We start from the raw sequence: 22,484 nt of genomic DNA, 5'->3' as shown, positions 1-22,484 counted from the left end.
AGAACATGGTTCATTCTCCACTTGTTCCTGCTGCACACTCACCACTGGGCAGGAAGACCTCCCAGGGAGCCCCTACCTTGCCTCCTCCCACCACCTGACCTGAAGCCAACTTTCTTCTTTGTCTGAAACTCAATGAATTTGGGGGAAAGGAGCAAGTAACTTTTTTTCTTCCTCTTTGCATATCAGGAGAGTGATATATAAATGTCACTGGGAGGAGGGCACAGTCTTCATGATCTAGAACTTATCACATTAAGGGTCTGGTTTGGTTTTGGTTAGGCTGAACACCAAAGAATTGATGCTTTTGAAGTGTGGTGCTGGAGAAGACTCTTGAGAGTCTCTTGGACTGCAGGGAGATCAAACCAGTCAATCCTAAAGGAAATCAACTTTGAATGCTCATTGGAAGGACTGATGATTGAAGCTGAAGATCCAACATTTTGGCCACCTGATGCGAAGGGCTGACTCACTGGAAAAGACTCTGATGCTGTGAAAGATTGAAGGCAGGAGGAGAAGGGGAACACAGAGGATGAGATGGTTGGATGGCATCACTGACTCGATGGATATGAGTTTGAACAAATTCCAAGAGATGATAAAGGACAGGGAAGCCTGGTGTGCTGCAATCCATGGGGTCACAAAGAGTGAGACACAATTTAGCAACTGAACAACAACAACAACAAAGGTGGACATAACAAGGGGTTCTGTGACAACTGGAAGTCAAGCTGACTGCCCCACACAATGGAGCAAGATAGGTTACCATCACTGCTGGGGTAATGATGTACATTTTTACAGGGCCTGCACAGGAATACATGGGCCATAAAACACATACTGTATTTAATCCTAACTTAACACTAAGGGGAAAAGCCTACTTATTTGTTATTCATTCATTCATTCCTTCAGGAAATACTGAATACCTACTGTGTACCTACTGTGTACTATTTCCCATGGAGTACCCATCACTCCATGGGAAATAGATGGGGAAACAGTGGAAACAGTGTCAGACTTTACTTTTTTGGGCTCCAGAATCACTGCTGATGGTGACTGCAGCCATGAAATTAAAAGACGCTTACTCCTTGGAAGGAAGGTTATGGCCAACCTAGATAGCATGTTTAAAAGCAGAGACATTACTTTGCCAGCAAAAGTCCGTCTAGTCAAGGCTATGGTTTTTCCAGTGGTCATGTATGGATGTGAGAGTTGGACGGTGAAGAAAGCTGAGCGCCGCAGAATTGATGCTTTTGAACTGTGGTGTTGGAGAAGACTCTTGAGTGTCCCTTGGACTGCAAGGAGATCCAATCAATCCATCCTAAAGGAGATCAATCCTGGGTGTTCATTGGAAGGTCTGATGTTGAAGCTGAAGCTCCAATACTTTGGGCACCTCATGCGAAGGGTTGACTCATTGGAAAAGACCCTAATGCTGGGTAGGATTGGGGGCGGGAGGAGAAGGGGACGACAGAGGATGAGATGGTTGGATGGCATCACCGACTCGATGAACATGGGTTTGGGTAGACTCCGGGAGTTGGTGATGGACAGAGGGGCCTGGCGTGCTGCAATTCATGGGGTCGCAGAGAGTCGGACACGACTGAGCGACTGAACTGAACTAAACTGAACTGTGTACCAGAAATTGGCATGTTAAACAACCCAGGTTCTTAGAACTTTCAAAAGCAGATCAAAAGCATCTTTTTAAATTTTTTGATAAATATAGATTTAGAAGAAATCTATGTGTCCAAATACAGAGAGGCCTTTGTTGTCACAGGAAGGGGTTTAATAAACTAAAACAGGTGTCAGTGGAGATAGAGTGTCAGTACTTTGTAAATGAATCACTTTGGGGGTGACAAGCCCAGGATAGAAAGATGTTTAGCCCCATCATTAACCTGGTAGCTAGTGTTTGTCCTGAGTCTAGAATCACCTACACCATCATGTCTCCACCTCAAGCACAGAAGTTCACTTCAGTGCCTGGGGACAGCCGTGGAGGGGAAATGTCACCTGTGCCAGAGGAATTCCACCTTCAGCCCGGCACTCAAGCCTGCCAGGCAGGACCAGTGTCCTGACCTATACTCCCTGGAGACTCACGACTGATGAGCCCTTGAGATGGTGGTGGCCAAATGGCAGAGCCCCCTTCACAGTTCAGGACACTTCTGTCTCAAACCAGGGTCAGGGCGTCTCAGGCCGTCTTTCCTGAGGGTTCCCCCAAAAAGTTGAACTGAGATGTTGGAGGATACACATGGAGTCTGGCATTCCCCAGGGCTCTGTGCTCAGAAGCACTTATCTGCACTCCCGTGCATGGTACAAAATCCCAGCAAGCCCTCAAATCACCTTGACTTCTGGAAACCTCACACCGTCGCCCCATCCCCTGCCATTCCCCACTAGTCTGATTCTAAATCAGAACCACCCTCCTCCTCTGTCTCCTCGAACTTAAACCCAGGCCGGGTGAAAACACAGGATTCCACGACACACCCTAGTGAGCATCCAATTCATAGATTACCTGAGCATTGACCAAATATCCAAAAAGGATCCAGCTCCTTAAGGAATGAAACTACCCCCACACCAGGAATTCTAACATATGATGAAAGCATGCTTCGTTTCTACCCAACACCCATGCACAGCCAGCCCTGCCACCAGGACTAACGCAGGTTTTTGATAAAAAGGGCCGTCTTTGAAACCAAGGGAGTGTGTGGTCAACTTCATTGCTCAGTGGGGGCAGCCGGAGCCGGCGTGCAGGGTAAGGGGAGGCTGGGGGGAGCCGGGCTCGGCCTGTTCTGGGGCAGGAGGCCAACTTTTTCTGATATGATGGGGGAATCACAGCCTCAGCTGTAGCAGCACGGGCTGGACACCCATCTTATCTGGTAACCGAAGACTTTCTAAAACTCTGCCAAGGCTCCCCGGGAGGGGCGAGGCCGACCTCGAGCTCTGGTTTCAGGAGACGGTCCGACAGCCCCAAGAAGGAGCGTGAAGCAGATCCAGTAGCTGGCCCACGTGACCCTTTGTGGTGCAGCAGAGAAGCCCAGCATGGCCTGGGGTGGGGGAGGATGCACACAGGACCACCACCGCCGCCACCAGCGGAAAGGCCTTGACAAGCAACAGAAATATAACGCTGCAGGTATATATTCTCTGGCTTGCAAGTCTGCCTCTGGCCAACACCCCAGCGCCGACGACCGCTGCTCGTGCTCCTACCTTGCGCCGGGGCGGCAGTTTCCTCTGAGTTTTGGCTGCAGACCTGCAGTTCCCAAGGTGCTCAGCTCCTCCGTTCTGCCAGACAGAAACTCCCCGCTCAATGATCCCGTTCTCGGGTCCCCCCTCCTGCCCCCAGCCTCACTGACCCCTGGTGAGTGCACTGCACCTGTCACCCCACGATGCACGAAGATGACGCTTTTAAAGAACAGCTCTTTCCCAGTCAGAAGCCAGGAAGTTGAAACAGTCTTGAAGGCCAGGAGCTGAAGCCCCCAGCATCTGGGGACAACAGGCTTTAATGTCCCCATTATTAGCAGTTCCAAAGTGAGATATGGGCAGCAGAGACGTGGAAGAAAACAGCTAAGCCTTGCCGTTTCTCCGGCTCATCGGGCCTGGCCCCCCATGAAAGCTGCTGTGGGGATGGGGGCTTGGGGAGAGGAGAGAAGCAAGGGAATGGGGAGGGGGAATTCACAGCGGGGAGGCACTGGGCCTCGTAGTTCCCTGGACTCTCCACGGCGTCTCTCTCATCACTCCTCGCTCTGGGGGCTCCAGGGAGTGGACACCCCAAAGAGGCCTTTCCAACATCTAATACTAGTAGTAATTTAGAAAATAAAGAAAGAAATGCAGTGTTCAGAAAAGCTAAGAAGTTCTGAAGGACATGATGCATTGTGCAGAGAGAGGGCCCCAGTTGGACCACCTTGCAAAGAACACCTTGCTTTCGATTAGGACAATTTAAGATACTAGTCAGCTTGTGCATTTTAAAAAAACTCCAACCCTCAAAACGATGCTTTCTGGACGACCCGACGTGACGGCAGCTGTGCTATCTCACTGTTTTACTGTGTGACTGACTTTGACAGCCATCTGAGAACACAGCAGAGCCCCGAACGGCACCCGATTACGCTGCCCAGGAAGTCGGTCTGTTCCCCTCCTTTTTGAGGAAACCACTAGCCGACCGGTGAAAGAAACAAACGGGAAGAGCTCTTGGTTTGGGAAGACAACTTTCATCCCATGGAGGCTCTGGGTGAGTTCAGATGTTTGCACAGGTGGTGATTCTTTGGCGATCTTCAAGGTGACGCTCACACTTTTCAAGAAAACTCAAAATGAGGGGACGGCGTGTGAGAGTGAGATGCTGCTTACCTGGGTGAAGGCTTTCTTCTCTTTGTACGCGTCCCGGCTGCCTCTTCTCTTCAGGGAACTCTGAAACAGAGCCAGGTGACATTCTGTTACAAAGGGGGGGTCACATGCAGGAACAGGCACAAGGGGGCATGTCCCCTCGGCCCCGGGAGGGGACACACACACAGTGGACGGAGGCCCTTCTGTCACTGGAATCACAAGACAAACTAGAGCCTGGGAGGTGTTTGCCTCCTGAGAGGCTTCAGTTTCATAAAGAGGGAAGCCAGGATCATTGTGACTGAGGAGGGGAGACGGGAAGAGAAAGAGGGTAGGAAGCGTTGGAAAACACATATGTAACATTCTGAGGGTGACTTCTCCTCTGAATTATGTTTCGTTTGGGCTAATATCAAAACTAATTGCTGGCCCCTCCTGGTGGTCCAGTGGTTAAGAATCCACCTGCCAATGCAGGGGACACGGGTTCAATGCCTGGTCCAGGAAGATTGCACATGTAGGGGGGCAACTAAGCCTGTGCACCACAGCTACTGAGGCCGCGCTCCAGAGCCTGTGCTCTGAAACCAGAGAAGCCACAGCAACGAGAAGACTGTGCACCGCAACTAGAGAGAGTCCCCACTTTCGGCAACTAGAGAAAGCCCTCGTGCAGCAACGAAGACCCAGCAGCACCAAAAATTAATTTAAAAAATTAATTGCTGTTTCCTGGGCCCCTGTGGGTAAGCGGTGAGACAGAAAGTGGTCGGAAGGGAGAGACAGTGGTCCTGGTTTATGGAGAATTCAGGTTGCAATATTCCCCATGAAGCCACTGCAATTCCTGATTAAACCTCCCTCTTAGAGGTCTTAGCAAGCTCATCATGTATTCATATGGGAAGTGGCTAGTTTTACATACGTCACAGACACCTTTGCCTGTTGTGGGCAAGGCGTGTGTCTGAAAGACAAGCACAGGTATCAATCAAAGGGCCAAGGGGTGTCTGAGATGGAGGGACAGGAAGTCAAGGCAGTTCCCCCTCGGGCAAAGCGAGGAGACAGAACTGCTGGGGGAGAGTGAAGAGCTCCGAGGGTACGACAAAGGAGCTGAGAGGATGGATGTCATCACAGCACATGTCAGAAGAAAGCAGTTTGGAGAGTTCAGACTGGCATCATTCGGACCTCAGGGAGCCTGTGGCGGAAAGGATTCCCCCACAGCTGTTCCCTTCCCTCTGCAGCTCCCCCTGAATGAGGGGACCAACCCCCTCCTCCAGGGGAGCTCACAGGGTAGGGGAGGGCATTGCAGTACCCTCTGGGCTTCGAGCCTCTGCCGCACGCCTCACTCCACCCAGCCTGGGAAAGAGCTGGGGAGGAGGCTCTTCCGCAGGCCGCCTCCATCATATCAGATCTAAAGTTAATTCACTCAGTTCTGTGTGCATTTTGGTGTCTCGGTGTCAAGTCAGATCATGCCATGTATTGGATGAATCTCGGGGTTAAGAAACAACTAAAACTCTAGCTGCCCTGAGCCTCCTGGAGGCTGGTGGCCTGGTGAAAAGGTAACTGAGAGATGAGATGAGAAGTTAAGAGTTGGTGTGGGCAGGGGTGAGGAGGGAGCAGGGTAGAAGCTGGTCCCGGAACCCCAGCTGCAGTAGCTCCCCTGACCTGCCTGGGGGTGCGGTCTTCTCCCCTGTCCCGCCCTGAACACAACTGCCCAGTCCTGTGATCATTCCAGCGAATCAGGGAACAGGCAGAGGGGGTTGTGGGAACCCTGACACAGATCCCAGTCACAGAGGCAACTACAATGAGAAACACTGCAAGGATTGAAATTAACTAGCAACAAAGAAACTATAAAACTTTGGTTGGTGATGGACACAGATGAATGCTGGGTGTTAACTGATGGGAAGACCCTATGTTATAAAGATGTCACATTTCTCCCAAATTATAATACACTTTAACCAAATTCCTCTCTCTCTCTCCATATATATATATATATATATATACACATATAGTGTACCATCATAATTGCACTCACTTGTGTCTGACTCTTTGCGGCCCCACAGACTGTAGCCCACTAGGCTCCTCTGTCCATGGGATAGTGTAACATATACACACATAAATATGTGTGTGACAATATACATACATACATATATATATATATATATATACACACACACAAACACAAGTACTTTTTTTTGTATTTGTAAGGGAGACGAGGATGAAGGACTTAAAAAGATTCAAAAATTCAACTAAAACAGGAATAGGCAAACTAAGGCCATCAGGACCAATCAACCCACAGCCTATTTTGTGATTACCTTTTACTGGAGCACAGCCTCATCTATGGATTAGGAAGAAAAAAAACCAAAACAGATCCATACTATGTATTTTTTAAAATTTCAGATGAATTAAAAATCTAGACGTAGAAGACACGCACACAAAATCCCAGAAAGAAAGAGATGAATTTCTATTTGTTCTTGGGGCATGGACTTTATAAACATAAGAAATGAAAGCTGAAACATCCAAGGAAAGATGAGGGGATTTGTAAGATTAAAAATTTTTATATTATCAAAATAAAACACTTATAGTGTTAAAAAGCAAATGACAAAATGGGGAAAAAAGGATTTTTCAAACACAAGATAGACAAAAGAACAATATTTGGCAAGCAGTAGGGAAAGGAAAACCATCTTAATAAGAAAATAAACAAACAGCCAATAAACATGATGACTAGTAATTAAAGCAACAAGGTATAATTTCTCACGTAAGAGATTTATGAACCAAAAGAAGTATGACGCCCAGTGTTAGCAAGTGTCCCCAGGCCAGCCCCCCACACCTATCAGCACGGGTGGACTTCCAGTGGGCAGCGCAGCCTGACCAGAGCGTTTATCGTGACTCAGGAATCCCACCTGTGGGAATGTCCCCTAAAGAAAAACACTGAGCCTTGTGTGAAGATTTATGAATGAACCAAGAACGCTCATCACAGTACCTCTCATAATAGTAAATGAACACTGTGCAGGTTATTAAAATGATGTTTCTGAAGAATACTTAAAGATTCAGGAAATATACTAAGAGGAAAATGCAGATGACAAACAGCATGTATTTTGTGACTTCAACTTATATCTAATAAATTATAAGTATGCATATGTATTTCATGCATATGTGATAAAAGTCAACTAGAGAAAGGTTTATCAAAATGTGAACAATGATCCCCTTTGGGTGACAGAATTACAAATGATTCTAATTTTTCATGTGGCTTTTCAAAATCTCCAAATTTATCGGCAGCAAATACTGTTTCCTTTGCAATTAAAAAAACAGGAAATGAAATTCTGTCCTCTAAAGAGGTCAGAGGAAAGAGGCCATCACTGAATCACTGATGTCTTTGTGGGATGACAGTGGCTTCACCAGAAGTTATCAGCCAGGTTTGGGGTCTCTTTCCACAAGGTGATGCTGTTTTTATTAGTCTGGTCCTTGAGGTATAACTGGTACACATATGGTTGGTGAAAGAGACCAGGAAGCCCTCTGTTAGGGGGACTAGCCAGGCACCCCACAGCACTGCAGACATGTGCTAAGCTGTCATGAGTCCCAGACTAGGGTACAGGTCCCTCAGCACTCACGTCTCGAGTCTTGCCCAGGCAGGGCTCCATGCTCTGAGTGCACCGGTGGGGATCCAGGGTGCAGAAGGAGGGGTATGAGCATCATGACCAGCTCACCCCTCCAGATGACTCAGATCCAGTGGAGAGTCTTTCAACAAACAATAAGGAAAGGGGTGAATGCTGACTGTTGAATGAACAGAACCCAGAAGGGTGATTCCCCTGTGATTCAGTCCGCTCTTCCTTTTTAGTCTGGCCAACTGCCAGCAGATCAACTCTAAAATTCCTATTGAGAAGGAAAAAAAAAATTGAGTTTGGATCCAAATTGAATCCATCTATGGCTGATGCATTTGCTAAGTATTCAGTCAGTTCAGATCAATCGCTCAGCTGTGTCCTACTCTTTGCGACCCCATGGACGGCATCACACCAGTCTTCTCTGTCCATCACCAATTCCCGGGGCTTGCTCAAACTCATGTCCATTGAGTCAGTGATGCCATCCAACCATCTCATCCTCTGTTGTCCCCCTTTTCCTGCCTTCAATCTTTCCCAGCATCAGAGTCTTTTCCAATGAGTCAGTTCTTTGCATCAGGTGCCAAAGTATTGGAGCTTCAGCATCAGTCCTTCCAGTGAATATTCAGCATTGATTTCCTTTACGACTGGTTTGATCTCCTTGCTGTCCAAGGGACTCTCAAGAGTCTTCTCCAACACCACAGTTCAAAAGCATCAATTTTTTGGCCCTCAGCTTTCCTTATGGTCCAACTCTCACATCCATACATGACTACTGGAAAAACCATAGCTTTAACTAGATGGACTTTTGTCAGCAAAGTAATGTCTCTGGTTTTTAATATGCTGTCTAGGTTTGCCATAGCTTTTCTTCCAAGGAGCAAGCGTCTTTTAATTTCATGGCTGCAGTCACCATCTGCAGTGATTTTGGAGCCCAAGAAAATAAAGTCTGTCACCGTTTCCATTGTCTCCCCATCTATTTGCCATGAAGTGATGGGACTGGATGCCATGATCTTTGTTTTCTGAATGTTGCGTTTTAAGCCAGCTTTTTCATTTGCTGAGTATTGGATATGATTAAATAAAACATGAAGTCAGGCAATTATTTGGACTTGCGTGTCAATTCTTAACATTTTAAGTAAGCCAGTTACTTCCCAGTGATTTCAGAAAAACTAACAAGCTCTCAATTGCAACAACATTTCAGAGACAGACTTTGGGCTTAAAATTTATATTGCAAATAAAAGGCAGCAAATGAAATTTAGGATGCTGTAGATTATGAGTCAGCATGGGAGAGAGCAGGGATGGAGGCAGAGGAGTCTTGGAATTCTTAGATTCTTGCAGTGTGCTTAGTCGCTCAGTCGTGTCTGACTCTTTGCAACCCCATGGACTGTCATCTGCCAGGCTCCTCTGACTCTCCAGGCAAGAATACTGGAGTAGGCCGCCATGCCCTCCTCCAAAGGATCTTCCCAACCCAGGGATCTAACCCAGGTCTGTCGCACTACAGAAGGATTCTTTACCATCTGAGCCACCAGGGAAGCCCAGGAATACAGGAGTGGGTAGCCTATCCCTTCTTCAGGGGATCTTCCCAACCCAGGAATTGAACTGGGGTCTCCTACTTTGCAGGTGGATTCTTTACCAGCTGAGCTACCAGAGAAGCCCATACAAATTCTTATTATTTTGCAAGTTGTTTGGATTTTGAGTGCTGATTTGCAACACACAGCTGTACCATCGGAACAAGAAAATGAAGGTGCCTGGGCCTTCTTCCTTTTAGGAGGACGTTATTAACACCCTTTTACCCGTATTACCATTCTCACTATGTTTTGAGACATGAAGGATGGGAATTACCAGCTTCTCCTTTAGGCAGAAGCACCAGGTCCCAGCTGGGAGACACCTCCTTCCCTTTCATTCTCTCCTCTAATCCCTAAACATCTCCCAGTGAGATTGGTCCTTCACTCTGAAGTCGGCAGTACCACAGATACACTGCCGGGTCCAACACAAGAAAACCCCCCTGGGATCTGGTGATAAACCCTAAAAGGCCACAGTGGGAAGGCCACCTTTCTCCTCGCCTACCTGTGAGGACAGTGATGATATTAACAACTGTCATTTATTGGATGTTTACTCGTGCCAGGCAGGATGCTAAACTTTCTTGTCACGTATAACCTACTGTATTTCTCACGGGAGTCCTGAGAAACACAATGTCTATATATGACACATTCTTATCACTGGTTAACAGAGAAGAAAACACCGAAGTCAGGTCCTGTTTCAAGGTCCCCCAAACTCGGAGGTGGGACACACACCTGACCCTCACTCTAAGCCCTCAGACCCCAATCTCCCCATGTGGGCTGGTTTTCTTTTTGTTTTCTTGAAGTTTCTGACCTCAAATTAGTGGGGTCATTATCTGAGGAGTTCTCTCCTTCCTTTAGCAAAAGAGCACAAAAGATTATTACAAGAATGGTGGCAAGCTGCTCAGCTCACGAGGCATCTCAAGGCAGGGAAATATTTCTTGGCGCTCTGATGCCTTCCGAAGGATCTGAGACTGCAGACAGCAAAAGTCCTTATTTGGAAAAGACAGAAAACCATTATCAGAGGACAAAATACCACAGAGGAAATGAGGAGAAGAGCAGGAAAGTTATATTGGGACACTTTGGTGGAAGAAAGGTACAGCCATAGAAGTCAGAGCTGCCTGGGAATCCAGACAGCCAGGCACAGAGCGGGAGGCCAGGGGGCAGCTGTCCAGCCCCGCACCGCACTGTGCAGGACCCTGAGGCCTGCCCCGGATGGACAGGGACCGCCAGCACACCCAGCCTAGCAGATGCCACTTTCTCCTGGGAGGAGAAAGAACACGATGACAAAAACGACAGGTCACTGCACAGGCAAATCTGGGGACTTGGACACATCCATGCTCTGTAACAGGGCTGGTGGATTCATTTTAAACCTTAGGGACACGTGTCTGCAGGCCTAGTAATCAGAAAATCGCTGGTTAAAACACGTCCCAATACTGTACTCTCAGTCGGACATCACAAAATGAACTAGAGATGTTAAAGTTAAACTGCAAGTTATTAATATGCAAAAAGAAACATGGAAAATCATGATCATTGTAACCCAAAATGATGACTGCAGCAAAAAGTGTCTGTTTCCCTAACTGTAGAAATCCTACCTCTCAAAGTGCGCCTACACACACAGGCACTCAGCCACACCACCAAGCATCATATGAAATTCTGCATTGGAATCCACATTTCAGAAGCTTCTATTGACTCACTTAGCAGGTAATCAATAGGGCCCTTGGGCATTCATGAAAGCTGAAAATCTGTAGAAATATATGCCATTTGCCTGTCAGAACTGAGATAAAGTTTGTGTCTTTTAAAAAATACTCTGTTCTTGGCTCCCACTGGTCTACTAGGAAGAAATATATCCATCCATCCTTTAAGAGAGGCAAATTATTTCCTATTCTGATAAAATAATACAAAAGAGTTGGCTTCCCAGGTGCTGCAGTGGTCAAGAATCTGCCTGCCAATGCAGGAGATGCAAGAGATGTGAGTTGGATCCCTGGGTTGGAAAGATCCCCTGGAGTAGGAAATGGCAACCCACTTCAGCATTCTTGCCTGGAAAATCCCATGGACACAACTGAATGACTGAACACACACACACAATACATAAGAGTTAGAAGTACTTTGAAAAACAAACCGAAAAAATAAATTACATATTTAAATGTTGCCCCTTTTCAGAGAACATTCACTTTTTTTTTCAAGCGCATGTAATGTGAGAAAATACTTAGCACCCAAACAAAAAGAGCCTCGGGAAATGTTCTGATTAACCTGAGATACTATTTCATAATAATCACACCCTTTGGATCTTCTAATGTGACTTGACTGTTATTCTAAATAATAGACTGCACTTTATACTATTCAAATGTATGCACATATTTGTCAAAATGAGGGAATATAAACTTAAGATGGGTGCAGTCAGTATATACAGATTAACAACAACAAAAAAGTGTCAGTAAAAATTAAGCTCTAGTTAACATGCATTGATGGAAGAGTGAATTGGTGTTGACAATTGATTTGCAAATGCATCAAAAAAAACGTAAGCCGGGTTAATAAATGGGTAGATGAAGATGCTTGATATTATAAATATCAGTTCAGTTCAGTTGCTCAGTCGTGTCCGAGTCTTTGCAACCCCATGAATTGCAGCACCCCAAGCCTCTCTGTCCATCACCAACTCCCGGAGTCTACCCAAACCCATGTCCATCGAGTCGGTGATGCCATCCAACCACCTCATCCTCTGTCGTCCCCTTCTCCTCCCGCCCCCAATCCTACCCAGCATTAGGGTCTTTTCCAATGAGTCAGCCCTTCGCATGAGGTGCCCAAAGTATTGGAGTTTCAGCTTCAACATCAGACCTTCCAATGAACAACCAGGATTGATCTCTTTTAGGATGGATTGATTGGATCTCCTTGCAGTCCAAGGGACTCTCAAGAGTCTTCTCCAACACCACAGTTCAAAAGCATCAATTCTGCGGCGCTCAGCTTTCTTCACCGTCCAACTCTCACATCCATACATGACCACTGGAAAAACCATAGCCTTGACTAGACAGACTTTTGTTGGCAAAGTAATGTCTCTGCTTTTAAATATGCTATCTAGGTTGGCCATAACCTTCCTTCCAAGGAGTAAGCGTCTTTTAATTTCATGGCTGCAATCACCATCAGCAGTGATTTTGGAGCCCAAAAAAGTAAAGTCTGACACTGTTTCCACTGTTTTCCCATCTATTTCCCATGAAGTGATGGGACCAGATGCCATGATCTTAGTTTTCTGAACGTTGAGCTTTAAGCCAACTTTTTCACTCTCCTCCTTCACCTTCATCAAGAGGCTCTTTAGTTCTTCTTCACTTTCTGCCATAAGGGTAGTGTCATCTGCATATCTGAGGTTATTGATATTTCTCCCGGCAATCTTGATTCCAGCTTGTGTTTCTTCCAGCCCAGCATTTCTCATGATGTACTCTGCATATAAGTTAAATAAGCAGGGTGACAATATACAGCCTTGACGTACTCCTTTTCCTATTTGGAACCAGTCTGTTGTTCCATGTCCAGTTCTAACTGTTGCTTCCTGACCTGCATACAGGTTTCTCAAAAGACAGGTCAGATGGTCTGGTATTCCCATCTCTTTCAGAATTTTCCACAGTTTATATTATAAATATAGTAAAATGTTAATGGAGAATATAGGTGGTGACTATATAGGTGCTCACTAGAAAATTCTTTAAGCTTTGCTATATGATTGAAAACTTTGATAATATTTGGAAGAAAAATCTGCAAGTTTCCAATTTCATTGAGAATAGTTAATATTGTATCACCATTATAAATGATTACTAAAAAATTTTAATCACATGAGAAACTTTCCATAAAATGCCAATCCTTGAAACGCAGGATGAAAAACATAAATTTAATATAATCTCATCAAGATTAACTATTGTTGTCTTTGAAGTGTTTGGAAGCAAATGTTACTCTAAGATGCTACCATGTCTTATTGGTGGGTGGTAGAATTATGGGTGACTTCATACTTTTCTTTATAGATTTAAAAAATTTCTCTGAAAGAGTCAAAATGAATATGCTACTGTTTTGAGTCAGAAAAGATGCTATATTTGGAAAACAAGAGAACTGACTTGCGAAGCAAACACCCCCCGATGTACCTAATGCTGTAGTGGATAGAGCTGATGGACTGGGAGCCCTGAAGCCAGAGAGAAATGAACAGGAAGTGGAACAGGAGGATTAGAGCCAGGCAGGATTAGTGCTGAGCTGCCGGAGCTTATCAAGCACAGCCTCACACAGAGGACAAGGAAGGGCCTGATGGACATCTGGGGACAGCAAAGGGCTCTGATTGTAATCACCCTGCCAGGCTGATGGCTTCTGTCCTAGAGGCTCCCTGCAGACCAAGGCTGACCTGCTGAGCCATGTCTGCCCGGAGCCCTGTTATCAGGAGCTACCGCTCAGCTCCAAGAATCACCCACCAAAAGGCTCTGAACCCTCCGATGCCCCTCTCCTCGCACTCTGCAAACAAAGCCACTCCTGCCCCGTGGGTACATCTTCAGTCATTCTCATCGACTGTCATCTCCAAGCCGTGCCTACCTGGATTCCCATTTCTGACACCAAGGCACACTCTGAGTGACTTAAGGGAGGGAGGGGTCACCTGCACCCCGATCTCATGAACCCTGCGGTTTGGTCACAGGCTCTCTGGATTCTCTCCCTGAGCCTCCAGCACCTTTGGGGAACCTCGGATGAGTCAATTAGCCAAGACCAGTCACTGCGCCGCGGGAAGAAGGCAGGACGCTGCTTGCTCTCGCAGCGTGTGAACAGCCCCGGAGGCTGCTAGGCCTGTGGACGGGGCTGTCCCGCCTGCTGAGCTGGGCCAGCAGTGAGTGCTGGGGGAGCAACATGCTTCCAGCTGAATGAACCCAGGACTCAGGATGGGCAGAGCACCAGAGGGACCACGGCCCTGCTCCCCCGGCCCAGCCTGGCCCCTGGAAAGCCCTGGGCAGGGCTGGGGCTAGGAGCAGGCCTCCGGTGGAAGACTGAGAACAGCCCTGATTCAGGTGATTAAAAGCAGCTGGTTTTACTGTCTGTTCAGTGCTGTAAGAAGCTGCCCCCCACCCCAAACCACGCATTTCTGCCAGCACATGACGGCATAGGACTTCCCAGTCTCCACAAGCCCGATCGGCTGCCAGACCAGGTTTTTCCACTGCAGCCCCTCCACAGCCAAGGTCAGAGCTGCCACCGCCTGCAAGTCCCCACTTGGCCCACCAGACCTCGGGCTCTAACACAGTGACAATGTCGCAGAGCCCCAGGGGCGGCCCCGAGGTGCTCACCCAGGACAGCTCTCCTCTCCCCAAAGAGGACAGCTGGTGTCCTGCGGAGGGCAGAGCACCAAGGGTGAGACCCACAGGATGGAGCTATGTTGAGAACGACGGAGGTGGCCCCGGAAGCATCGCTCCACGACGTGGCCCTGGGGACACAGGCCCTTACAGTGCTCGCTACCTGCATCCATCTTTTGTGCAGGGTCTGATCTGCGCTGTTAGAGCCTCTGCAGTCTAGCTGCCTGTCTCCTAAACGACCAGCCTCTCCCATGAAATGCCAGGAGAAGAAAATCTGCTGTTAGATGTCTACACACAAGCCATCCAAACTGAGGCGATCTCATCTAGGTATGTGTGTGTGTGTGCTCAGTCATGTACGACTCGTTGTGACCCCATGGACTGTAAGCCTGCCAGGCTCCTCTGTCCTTGGGACTCTCCAGACAAGAATACTGGAGTGGGCTGCCATTCCCTTCTAGGTATAAAGGGCAAGAAGTTCTTGACTCAGACTCAAGGAGCATCTTATGATGATGGCTCCTCCGTGGACTGTATGTGAGCCCATTTGTACAGTCAAGCCGGGTTCTAACAGCTTCCGAGTTGACAGAGCAGAGGCTCGATCAGGAAGCACCGTCTGCCTGAAAGCTTCACCCTCCGCAGATGCGGCTCCCCTGGCTGTTTCGGCTGGGACAGGAGATCAATTATCCCTGATAAGCATGCGCGCCTGCCCTGCCCAAGGATGACAGCAGGTGCGCCAGGTCCTTCCGCTTTCTAGATGCCCTGCTTCTGCCGTTCAGCAAAACCACGCCCACCTGAAGCAGACGGGTGGGGGAGAGTGATGTGGGCCCAGACCCACATGGGTGTCGGCACCACACCAGGATGCACAGCAGTCCGAGGAGGAAAGCAGGGCTTGAAAGGTTGCCCAATGCTCCCAGGACACTGGGGGACAGGGGAAAGGGGGAGTCCCAGTTCCGCCTGCAGTGCTGGGCTCGACTCGACCACCACAGCTGCCTGGAGGCAAGGACGAAGCCAACGAGAGCTCGGAGTTGAGGGTCTCTGCTCTGTCCATTACACACAATTCAAATAAAAAGGAAACTCTGATACACGGATGAACCTTGAAAACATCACCCAGATGAAATAAGCCACATAAAAAAACAGGCAAGTATCTATGAGTCCACGTATAGGAGATGCCCAGACCAGGCGCATTCGTAGAGATGGAAAGTAGAACACAGGCCCCCAGGAACTGCGTGGGAGGATGGAGGCATGGCGGGGGAGAGATTATTTAACGGGTACAGAGTTTCCGTTGGGATGATGAACAAGTTCTGGAAACAGTACTTTGTGAATGTATTTAATGCCACTGAATTATACACTTAAAAAGGACTAAAATTGTAAATCTGATGTTATGTCTATTCGACCACAAAAAAAAAAAAATTATATGCAAACAGGCTTCCCTGGTGGCTCAGACAGTAAAGAATATCCCAAACAGTCTATTTTAAGAGCTGTGATAAAGCACCTCAAATCAAACCTGTGGGTTGCTATAGCTTATATTTTGGGTGTCCCTCTAAGGTCCTTTGATTGATGTCATGTTCCGTGTATACATTACTATACATTCTTTTTCTCCTTTTATGGCCAGAAGCTAAGATTAGCCAGTACTGTTTTTTTTAACCTGTAAAATATACATTCGGATGGACTCAAATTGTTTATAAATGTTTTGAAGGCAGCTTTTAAACTGTGACCAAAATCCTAGCAAGTTTTTCTCTCCAAGGGCCTTACATTAAAAGAAAAAAGGTGGGGGCAGACATTAAAAAATTCATTATGTCTCACAAGGTAGTTTCTCCTCTACTTATGTTTCAAGTCACTATATTTTAATCAACATCACTACTACATGCATGGTTTCTTCATAAGAAGTCAATATCTTTTCTTGGTGATAATTTATTTGTAGAAAAAAATATCTAAAATTTACTAGAAAATACTAGTGGGAGAAATTTTTATTTTTCTTTTTTCACAGGACTTCAAAATCTTAACATTCAGTAAAGGCAAAGCAGGAGTACCATTTATAATATTTTATATTTGCTTCTTGTATACACACACACACATTTTGCTTCTTATGGAAATACAGGAAGAAAAAAAAGAATGAATGGAGCGAAAGAAATTGGCAAGAATGAAGGGAAGTGAATCCAGGCCTTACGCTCTAGCCCCACACAGAGCTCCAGCTGACATCATGGACCTTATCCTCGAGGGTCCGAGAGGTCAAGATGGGGACCCTAGTTTCTGATGAGGAAGTTGGGTAAACCTGATGAGGTGACAGTACACCCACTGGTGGGTCATCATCCAGGTATTTGGATCTGGTGATGAGTTCCATCAGAGCCAACATGATCAGCGTCTCTCCCCATAGCACCTCCACGAGGGCGGGCTCACTGTTCTCATCTCAGATGCGAGGGGACCTCGGAGAACCTGTGTTGCAGGAGCAGGGCCATCTCCCTGCCCCCAAGCCTGTCTCTGCTCAGCCCCTGCTGCCTTTCTGAGGACGGCCGCTTGGGAGCGAGGCGGGGGGGGCATTGCTCTCTGGCTCCAGGTGGCCTGGGAGGCCAGGCCTTGTTCCAGAAGAGGACATGACAAGGACCGGTGCTCTGCTCTTGACAACTTGGGGCTCAGAGGGGCTGGGGGCAATCTGAGTCAGACCAGAGTCACTTCATGTTCACCTCTTATACAAACAGGAAAAAACCACACTATGCAATGGGCCCAGTGAGCAGACCAGGGCCCCCTGCAAGGAGCCCCTGGGTCCCACCACACGCATCACCTTCTGCTGGGACTCCCACAGCACCCCACTCCCAGCTTAGGGACCCTGCAGACCTGGGTCTAGCATTTTCTGGGTTACTTACTTGTGGGCACAGAAAGCCTATTATAATAACAGCTGATCATTTATGGACACGAGGCCCTAGAAATTTATGCCAATCGCCACAAATCCTGAACTTGAGAGGACCACCACCTTCAAATCAGGGTCTCATAAGGCCGACATTCTGCTGTGTAAACATCCTTTCTTCCCAGGAGACTGTTTCCACATGGAGACAAACAAAAGCCTCTCTTCCTGCCCCTCAGTGGGGCCTCGGGGGTGCTGGGGGGCAGACAGTCTCACGACAGACTGACAAGAACAGAGGACAGATGGGAGAAGGCTCAGCGGCTCCATCAGAACTCCTCCTGGACTCGGCAGTGGGAGACCAGTGAGGCCTGAGGACGGACGGAAGTGCTGAGCTCAAGAAGAGTCCTGAGGACCCGTCATGATTTCCTCCTGCCTGGAGAAGCAGCAGCTGCATCCACTTCCAGATCGAGAGCCTCGTGGATGAAGGCGCTTTTCAGAAGGGTCTGCTCAGTGGCCTGGCAGGCTTTATGCTGAGTTTCAGGGCAGTCAGTAGAAACAGTGTACAGGTGCCTCAAAAAAACTAAGGAGAGAGTTGCCATATGATCCAGCAACCCCACTCCTGGGCATTTACCAGACAGAACTATAATCCAAAGAGATACATGCAACCAGTATGTTCATAGCATCACTGTTCACAATAGCCAAGACATGGAAGCAAACTCAGTTGTCCATACACTGTGCAATACTACTCAGCCACAAAAGAGAATGAAATAATGCCATCTGCAACAACATGTGTGGACCTAGAGATTATATACTAAGTGGAGTTGGAAAGGGAAAAAAATTTATATGATATCCCTTATATGTGGATCTAAACCTGGGTTTGATCCCTGGGTTGGGAAGATCCCCTGGAGAAAGGAACGGCTACCCACTCCAACAATTCTGGCCTGGAGAATTCCATGGACTGCATAGTCCATGGAGTTGCAAAGAGTCGGACACAACTGAGCAACTTTCACTTAAACTATGACACATATGAACCTATCTGTGAAACAAACACAGACTCACAGACATCAAGAACAGATTTGTGGTGGCCAAAGGGAAGATGGGCTGGAGGAGGGGTGGAATGGGAGTTTGGGATTAGCAGATGCCAACTATTACAAACAGGATAGATAAACAACAAGGTCCTACTGTATAGTTCTAGCACAGAGAACTATATTCAATATCCTGTGATAAGCCATAAAGGAAACAAATATGAAAAAGAATATGTGTAACAGAATCATTTCACAGTAGAAATTAACACAACATTGTAAATCAACTACACTTCAACTTAAAACATTTTTTTCAAAAAAAAAACACAAAACTTCTCATTTGTGTTTGTCATCTGCTACTTAAGTCTCTCTACTCGGGCACTCTTCCTTCCAAAGTGATCCCAAAGGCAGAATAAAATAATCGCTCCAGCCCTCAACACCCTCCCCACCCCTCAGGGCCCTCTCCTCCCACTCCTTTCCCCTTACTATGGTGGACTGAGGTTTTGGAGCAAGTATTTCTCCATATTTTAGTGTCTGCAGTAAAAGGGGGAATCTTTGAGAGAAATCTACCATGTGGGTATACTTGGCTGCCCCTCATCTCCATTCTGAAAGCCCTGAAATGGCTTTCCCAGGTATCAGCACAATTTGCAATAATAGGTTTTTGCTTCCTTTTGCCACTTATGAACATCTTTCTATTGTCTGATCACAAACACCTGATAACAAGAATGCACAGTTCATTGAGCTGCCAGGTTCTTGAGAGATAAAGTGCCTAATTATGTGATTAGCATAAATGGTTTTCAGGAAAATGTCAACAGCACAAAGCCATCCAGTCGTAGCTGTGCAAGATCAGACTTACTCATTTATCAAGTCCTACGAGCCTAACTGAGCTTCCCTGGTGGCTCACATGGTAAAGAATCTGCCTGCAATGCAGGCGACGCAGGTTCAATCCCTGGGTTGGAAAGATCCCCTGCAGGAAGGCATGGCAACCCACTCCAGTATTCTTGCCTGGGAAATCCCATGGACAGAGGAGCCTGGTGGGCTATAGTCCACAGGGTCGCAAAGGGTCAGACACAACTGAAAGGACACAACTAACATTTTCTTTTTAGGAGCCTAACTAGCACCCGAAGGCAGAAATGCCAAGCTCATCACAGGTGAGATTAATCAGCCTGAAAACCACCTTTGATCTCAAATTTTAAGGATTAAAGAAAACCTAGGTGATAGCTCCACAGTGAGCTACAGAAGAAATTACTTTCACCAGTTAAAAAACTAGGAAAGCCTTTTGGTGCTGTCGGGCATAATTCCAGAAGGAAGGAGGGATTAGCAGAGAGGTGCTACCATCTAGTTTATAAGTCACTTCTGAAAATATATTTCTTGGATAAAAAGCTGATGAACCAGTCTTTAAAATATTGTTTAGCCAAATCCATAGTTGTAAACCAGTTACAGGAAGACTGTCTATATCAAAAGAACATGCACATTTTATTAAAACCAACAACAATAAAGGAAGACTATGATAGTATCTAATAAAGTACAAACATTTTGCTTAAAAAAAGAACTATGACACTATCAGAGGCCCTTCATTGGAGGACAATATTCCCTTGGGGTGCTGTGATGTTTAATAAGGAATATATATTTTGGTCTTCATTGATATTTGCTCTTTCTGGCACAAAGTTCCTAAAACCCTTGGAATTAACTAAGTGATGAGAGCAATAAGTGTCTTGATATTCATAATAAACACCTGTCAACCACACCTGAGTTTGTGTTAATAAGGTGACTTTTGGACCCCACCTAAGGTTGGGGGCTAGTTGTCATGTGACTAAAAGGTTGGAGCTTCCTGTCTCAATTTTCTGATCTCTGGGGAGGGGAGAGAGGCTAGAGATCGAATCAACTGCCAGTGTCCATGATTTAATCATTCATGCCCATGTAATGAAGCCTTCACAACCCCCAAAAGGATGGGGTTTAGAGAGCTCCAGGTTGGTGAGCCATGGAGATTCAGAGAAGGGGGCCCTGGATGGAGCAGAAAGCCATGACTCCGTCCCCTACGCCCTGCCCTGGACATCTCTTCCCTGGGCCGTTCCTGAGTTCCATCCTTTCTTCTATAATCCAGGGGGTTCTGTGAGCCACTGCAGCAAACTGATCAAACTGGAGGAGGGGGTCAGAGGGGAGGTTCCATCTACAGCTAGTCCATCAGAAGTGACCCCCTGGACTTCTGCAGGACATCTGAAATGGGGGGAGGGAGGAGCAGCATTGTACCACTGAGCCCTTACCCGGTGAGATTCAACGCCACCTCTGGGTAGACAACTAAGTGCTCGGTGGGGGGTGGGAGGGAGAGGGAAGGGGTGGTCACTCATAATTGGTGCCGGAATGAGATACTCACAAACCAATTAAAACAGGCTAACACCCTCCTTTTTCTGTAGGTGCATCTCCAACATACCTCTGTGTTCATCACAGGTGAGTTTCTGCCCCAGGACGTGGGTTAGAACATGGAGCTGTGACCCTTCCTGGCCTGGAGCCACTATGACCTCCCAGACCCTCCGCATTGCTTCTGATTAACCCCCAATGGCGCTAGTACTTGAACTTCACCTGGACACAGGTCTCCTGGCCCCGTGCCTCCTTAAAAGGGGTTTACAGGCTACAGGTCAGCTGTCCTCCTCTCTGGGGCCCCATTACCAGCTTTGAAGGCTCTGCCGCTGGCTCTCTGGCTGACCATGCCCGGGGCCAGCGCTGTGCCCTCACTGGTCATTAGGACATCGGAGGAGCCTTTGCTCAGCTTCAGTTGACCGGCTGGTGTCAGCTGATTAGGGGCTGGAGGCCAGCATTAAGGAGAAGGGCTCTGGGAGGTGCGCTCGCTCACTGGATGCATCCCGTGGCATTCACAACTTTGGGGTTTCAGAGCATTTTTTCAAGCACGATGGGGTTCCTGACTATGTTCTAGGTGCATCCAGATTTGACACTTGAATTCCAGACAAAGATGCCCACTCCTCTTTCACCCTTGATCTCCTCCTCCCTCCCTTGTAAAGTCTCTACATTTTTCTTTTATTCAAAAACTTTGCATCTCTCAATAGTCCTGAAACTCGGAGTGACAGTCTAAAACTTTGAATCCCTTGCCTTTGCTGTTCTCAGTTCTTCATGGTTGGCGAGGGCTGAAATCCCACACCGTGTGGCATGGAAACATGACGAAGGCCTGAGTCAGCAAGTCACCTCATGCCCTCTGGGAAGGCTCAGGTCCTTGTAGAAGAGACCACGGCCCTTGTGAGCTGAAGCCCAGGCACCCGCTCCCAGGACAGACCCTCCCCTCCCCTCCTGGTGGTTCTGACTCTGAATACAGCCCAGTGACAACAGAGGACAGTGATCACGCTTGTGTGATGAGTGACATCCTGCTGCCTGAGCCTCATCCGGTCTGCTCCCCACACTGCTTGCTGTGACCTCATAGGACCATGTTTTCTCAGAGGAGACGATGTGCCCTTCAGACGGGGCTTGGACACTAAAAATAGTACTGACCACTCACAAAATAGGGCAGGTCGTCCTGGGGGCCCCAGAGAGGTGTCCTGGAATCCTAGGAGGCCACACTGGCTTTGGGAGGATTTTCTGGGACAGAGCTGGGCCCAGGGAAGCCGAAGAGACGGCTGTGCAATGCCCTTGGAATGTCCCCGGCAGAAGAGAAGTCTTGCTGGGTCATCATACCCTGGTAAAGAATGAGAGCCTTGAGTACTGTGTGTGTCCCTGCTGCCCTAACCCTCTGACTGAACTTGAACTTGACGAGGGAGAGCACTGAGGACCAAACACCTAAACACTGGACCACCAGGGAATTTCCATCATCTGATACTTTAAAGAGGGATTTGAATTGTTGCTGAAAACCGCCTGGCCACCCCGGGCTCCTCCACGTGCAGCTCCGAGTGCTTCCCCCGCAGGGTCTCTCCCCATCTGTGATGCCA

At 47.4% G+C, this 22,484-nt stretch overlaps 1 protein-coding gene across 8 annotated transcripts in view; it reads right to left on the bottom strand.

Moving 5' to 3' along the window:
- Positions 1 to 22,484, bottom strand: part of MTCL1 (microtubule crosslinking factor 1) — a 114,311-nt gene that overhangs the window by 41,304 nt on the left and 50,523 nt on the right. For 7 of the 8 annotated variants that reach the window (XM_081561617.1, XM_081561618.1, XM_081561610.1 and 4 more), the window contains exon 4: positions 4,300 to 4,359. In XM_081561617.1, the coding sequence (XP_081417743.1) occupies positions 4,300 to 4,359 (60 nt within the window). Of the gene's footprint in view, positions 1 to 3,165; positions 3,241 to 4,299; positions 4,360 to 22,484 lie in introns of all 8 variants that reach the window. The other variant, XM_081561611.1, reaches the window with a different exon arrangement.

Source organism: Giraffa tippelskirchi, chromosome 14 (assembly GCF_054371585.1).
Source record: "Giraffa tippelskirchi isolate mGirTip1 chromosome 14, T2T-mGirTip1v1.2.pri, whole genome shotgun sequence".
Lineage (NCBI taxonomy): Eukaryota > Metazoa > Chordata > Mammalia > Artiodactyla > Giraffidae > Giraffa > Giraffa tippelskirchi.
The sequence above is the reverse complement of the archived record's forward strand: the minus strand, read 5'-3'. Positions and strand labels throughout refer to the sequence as shown.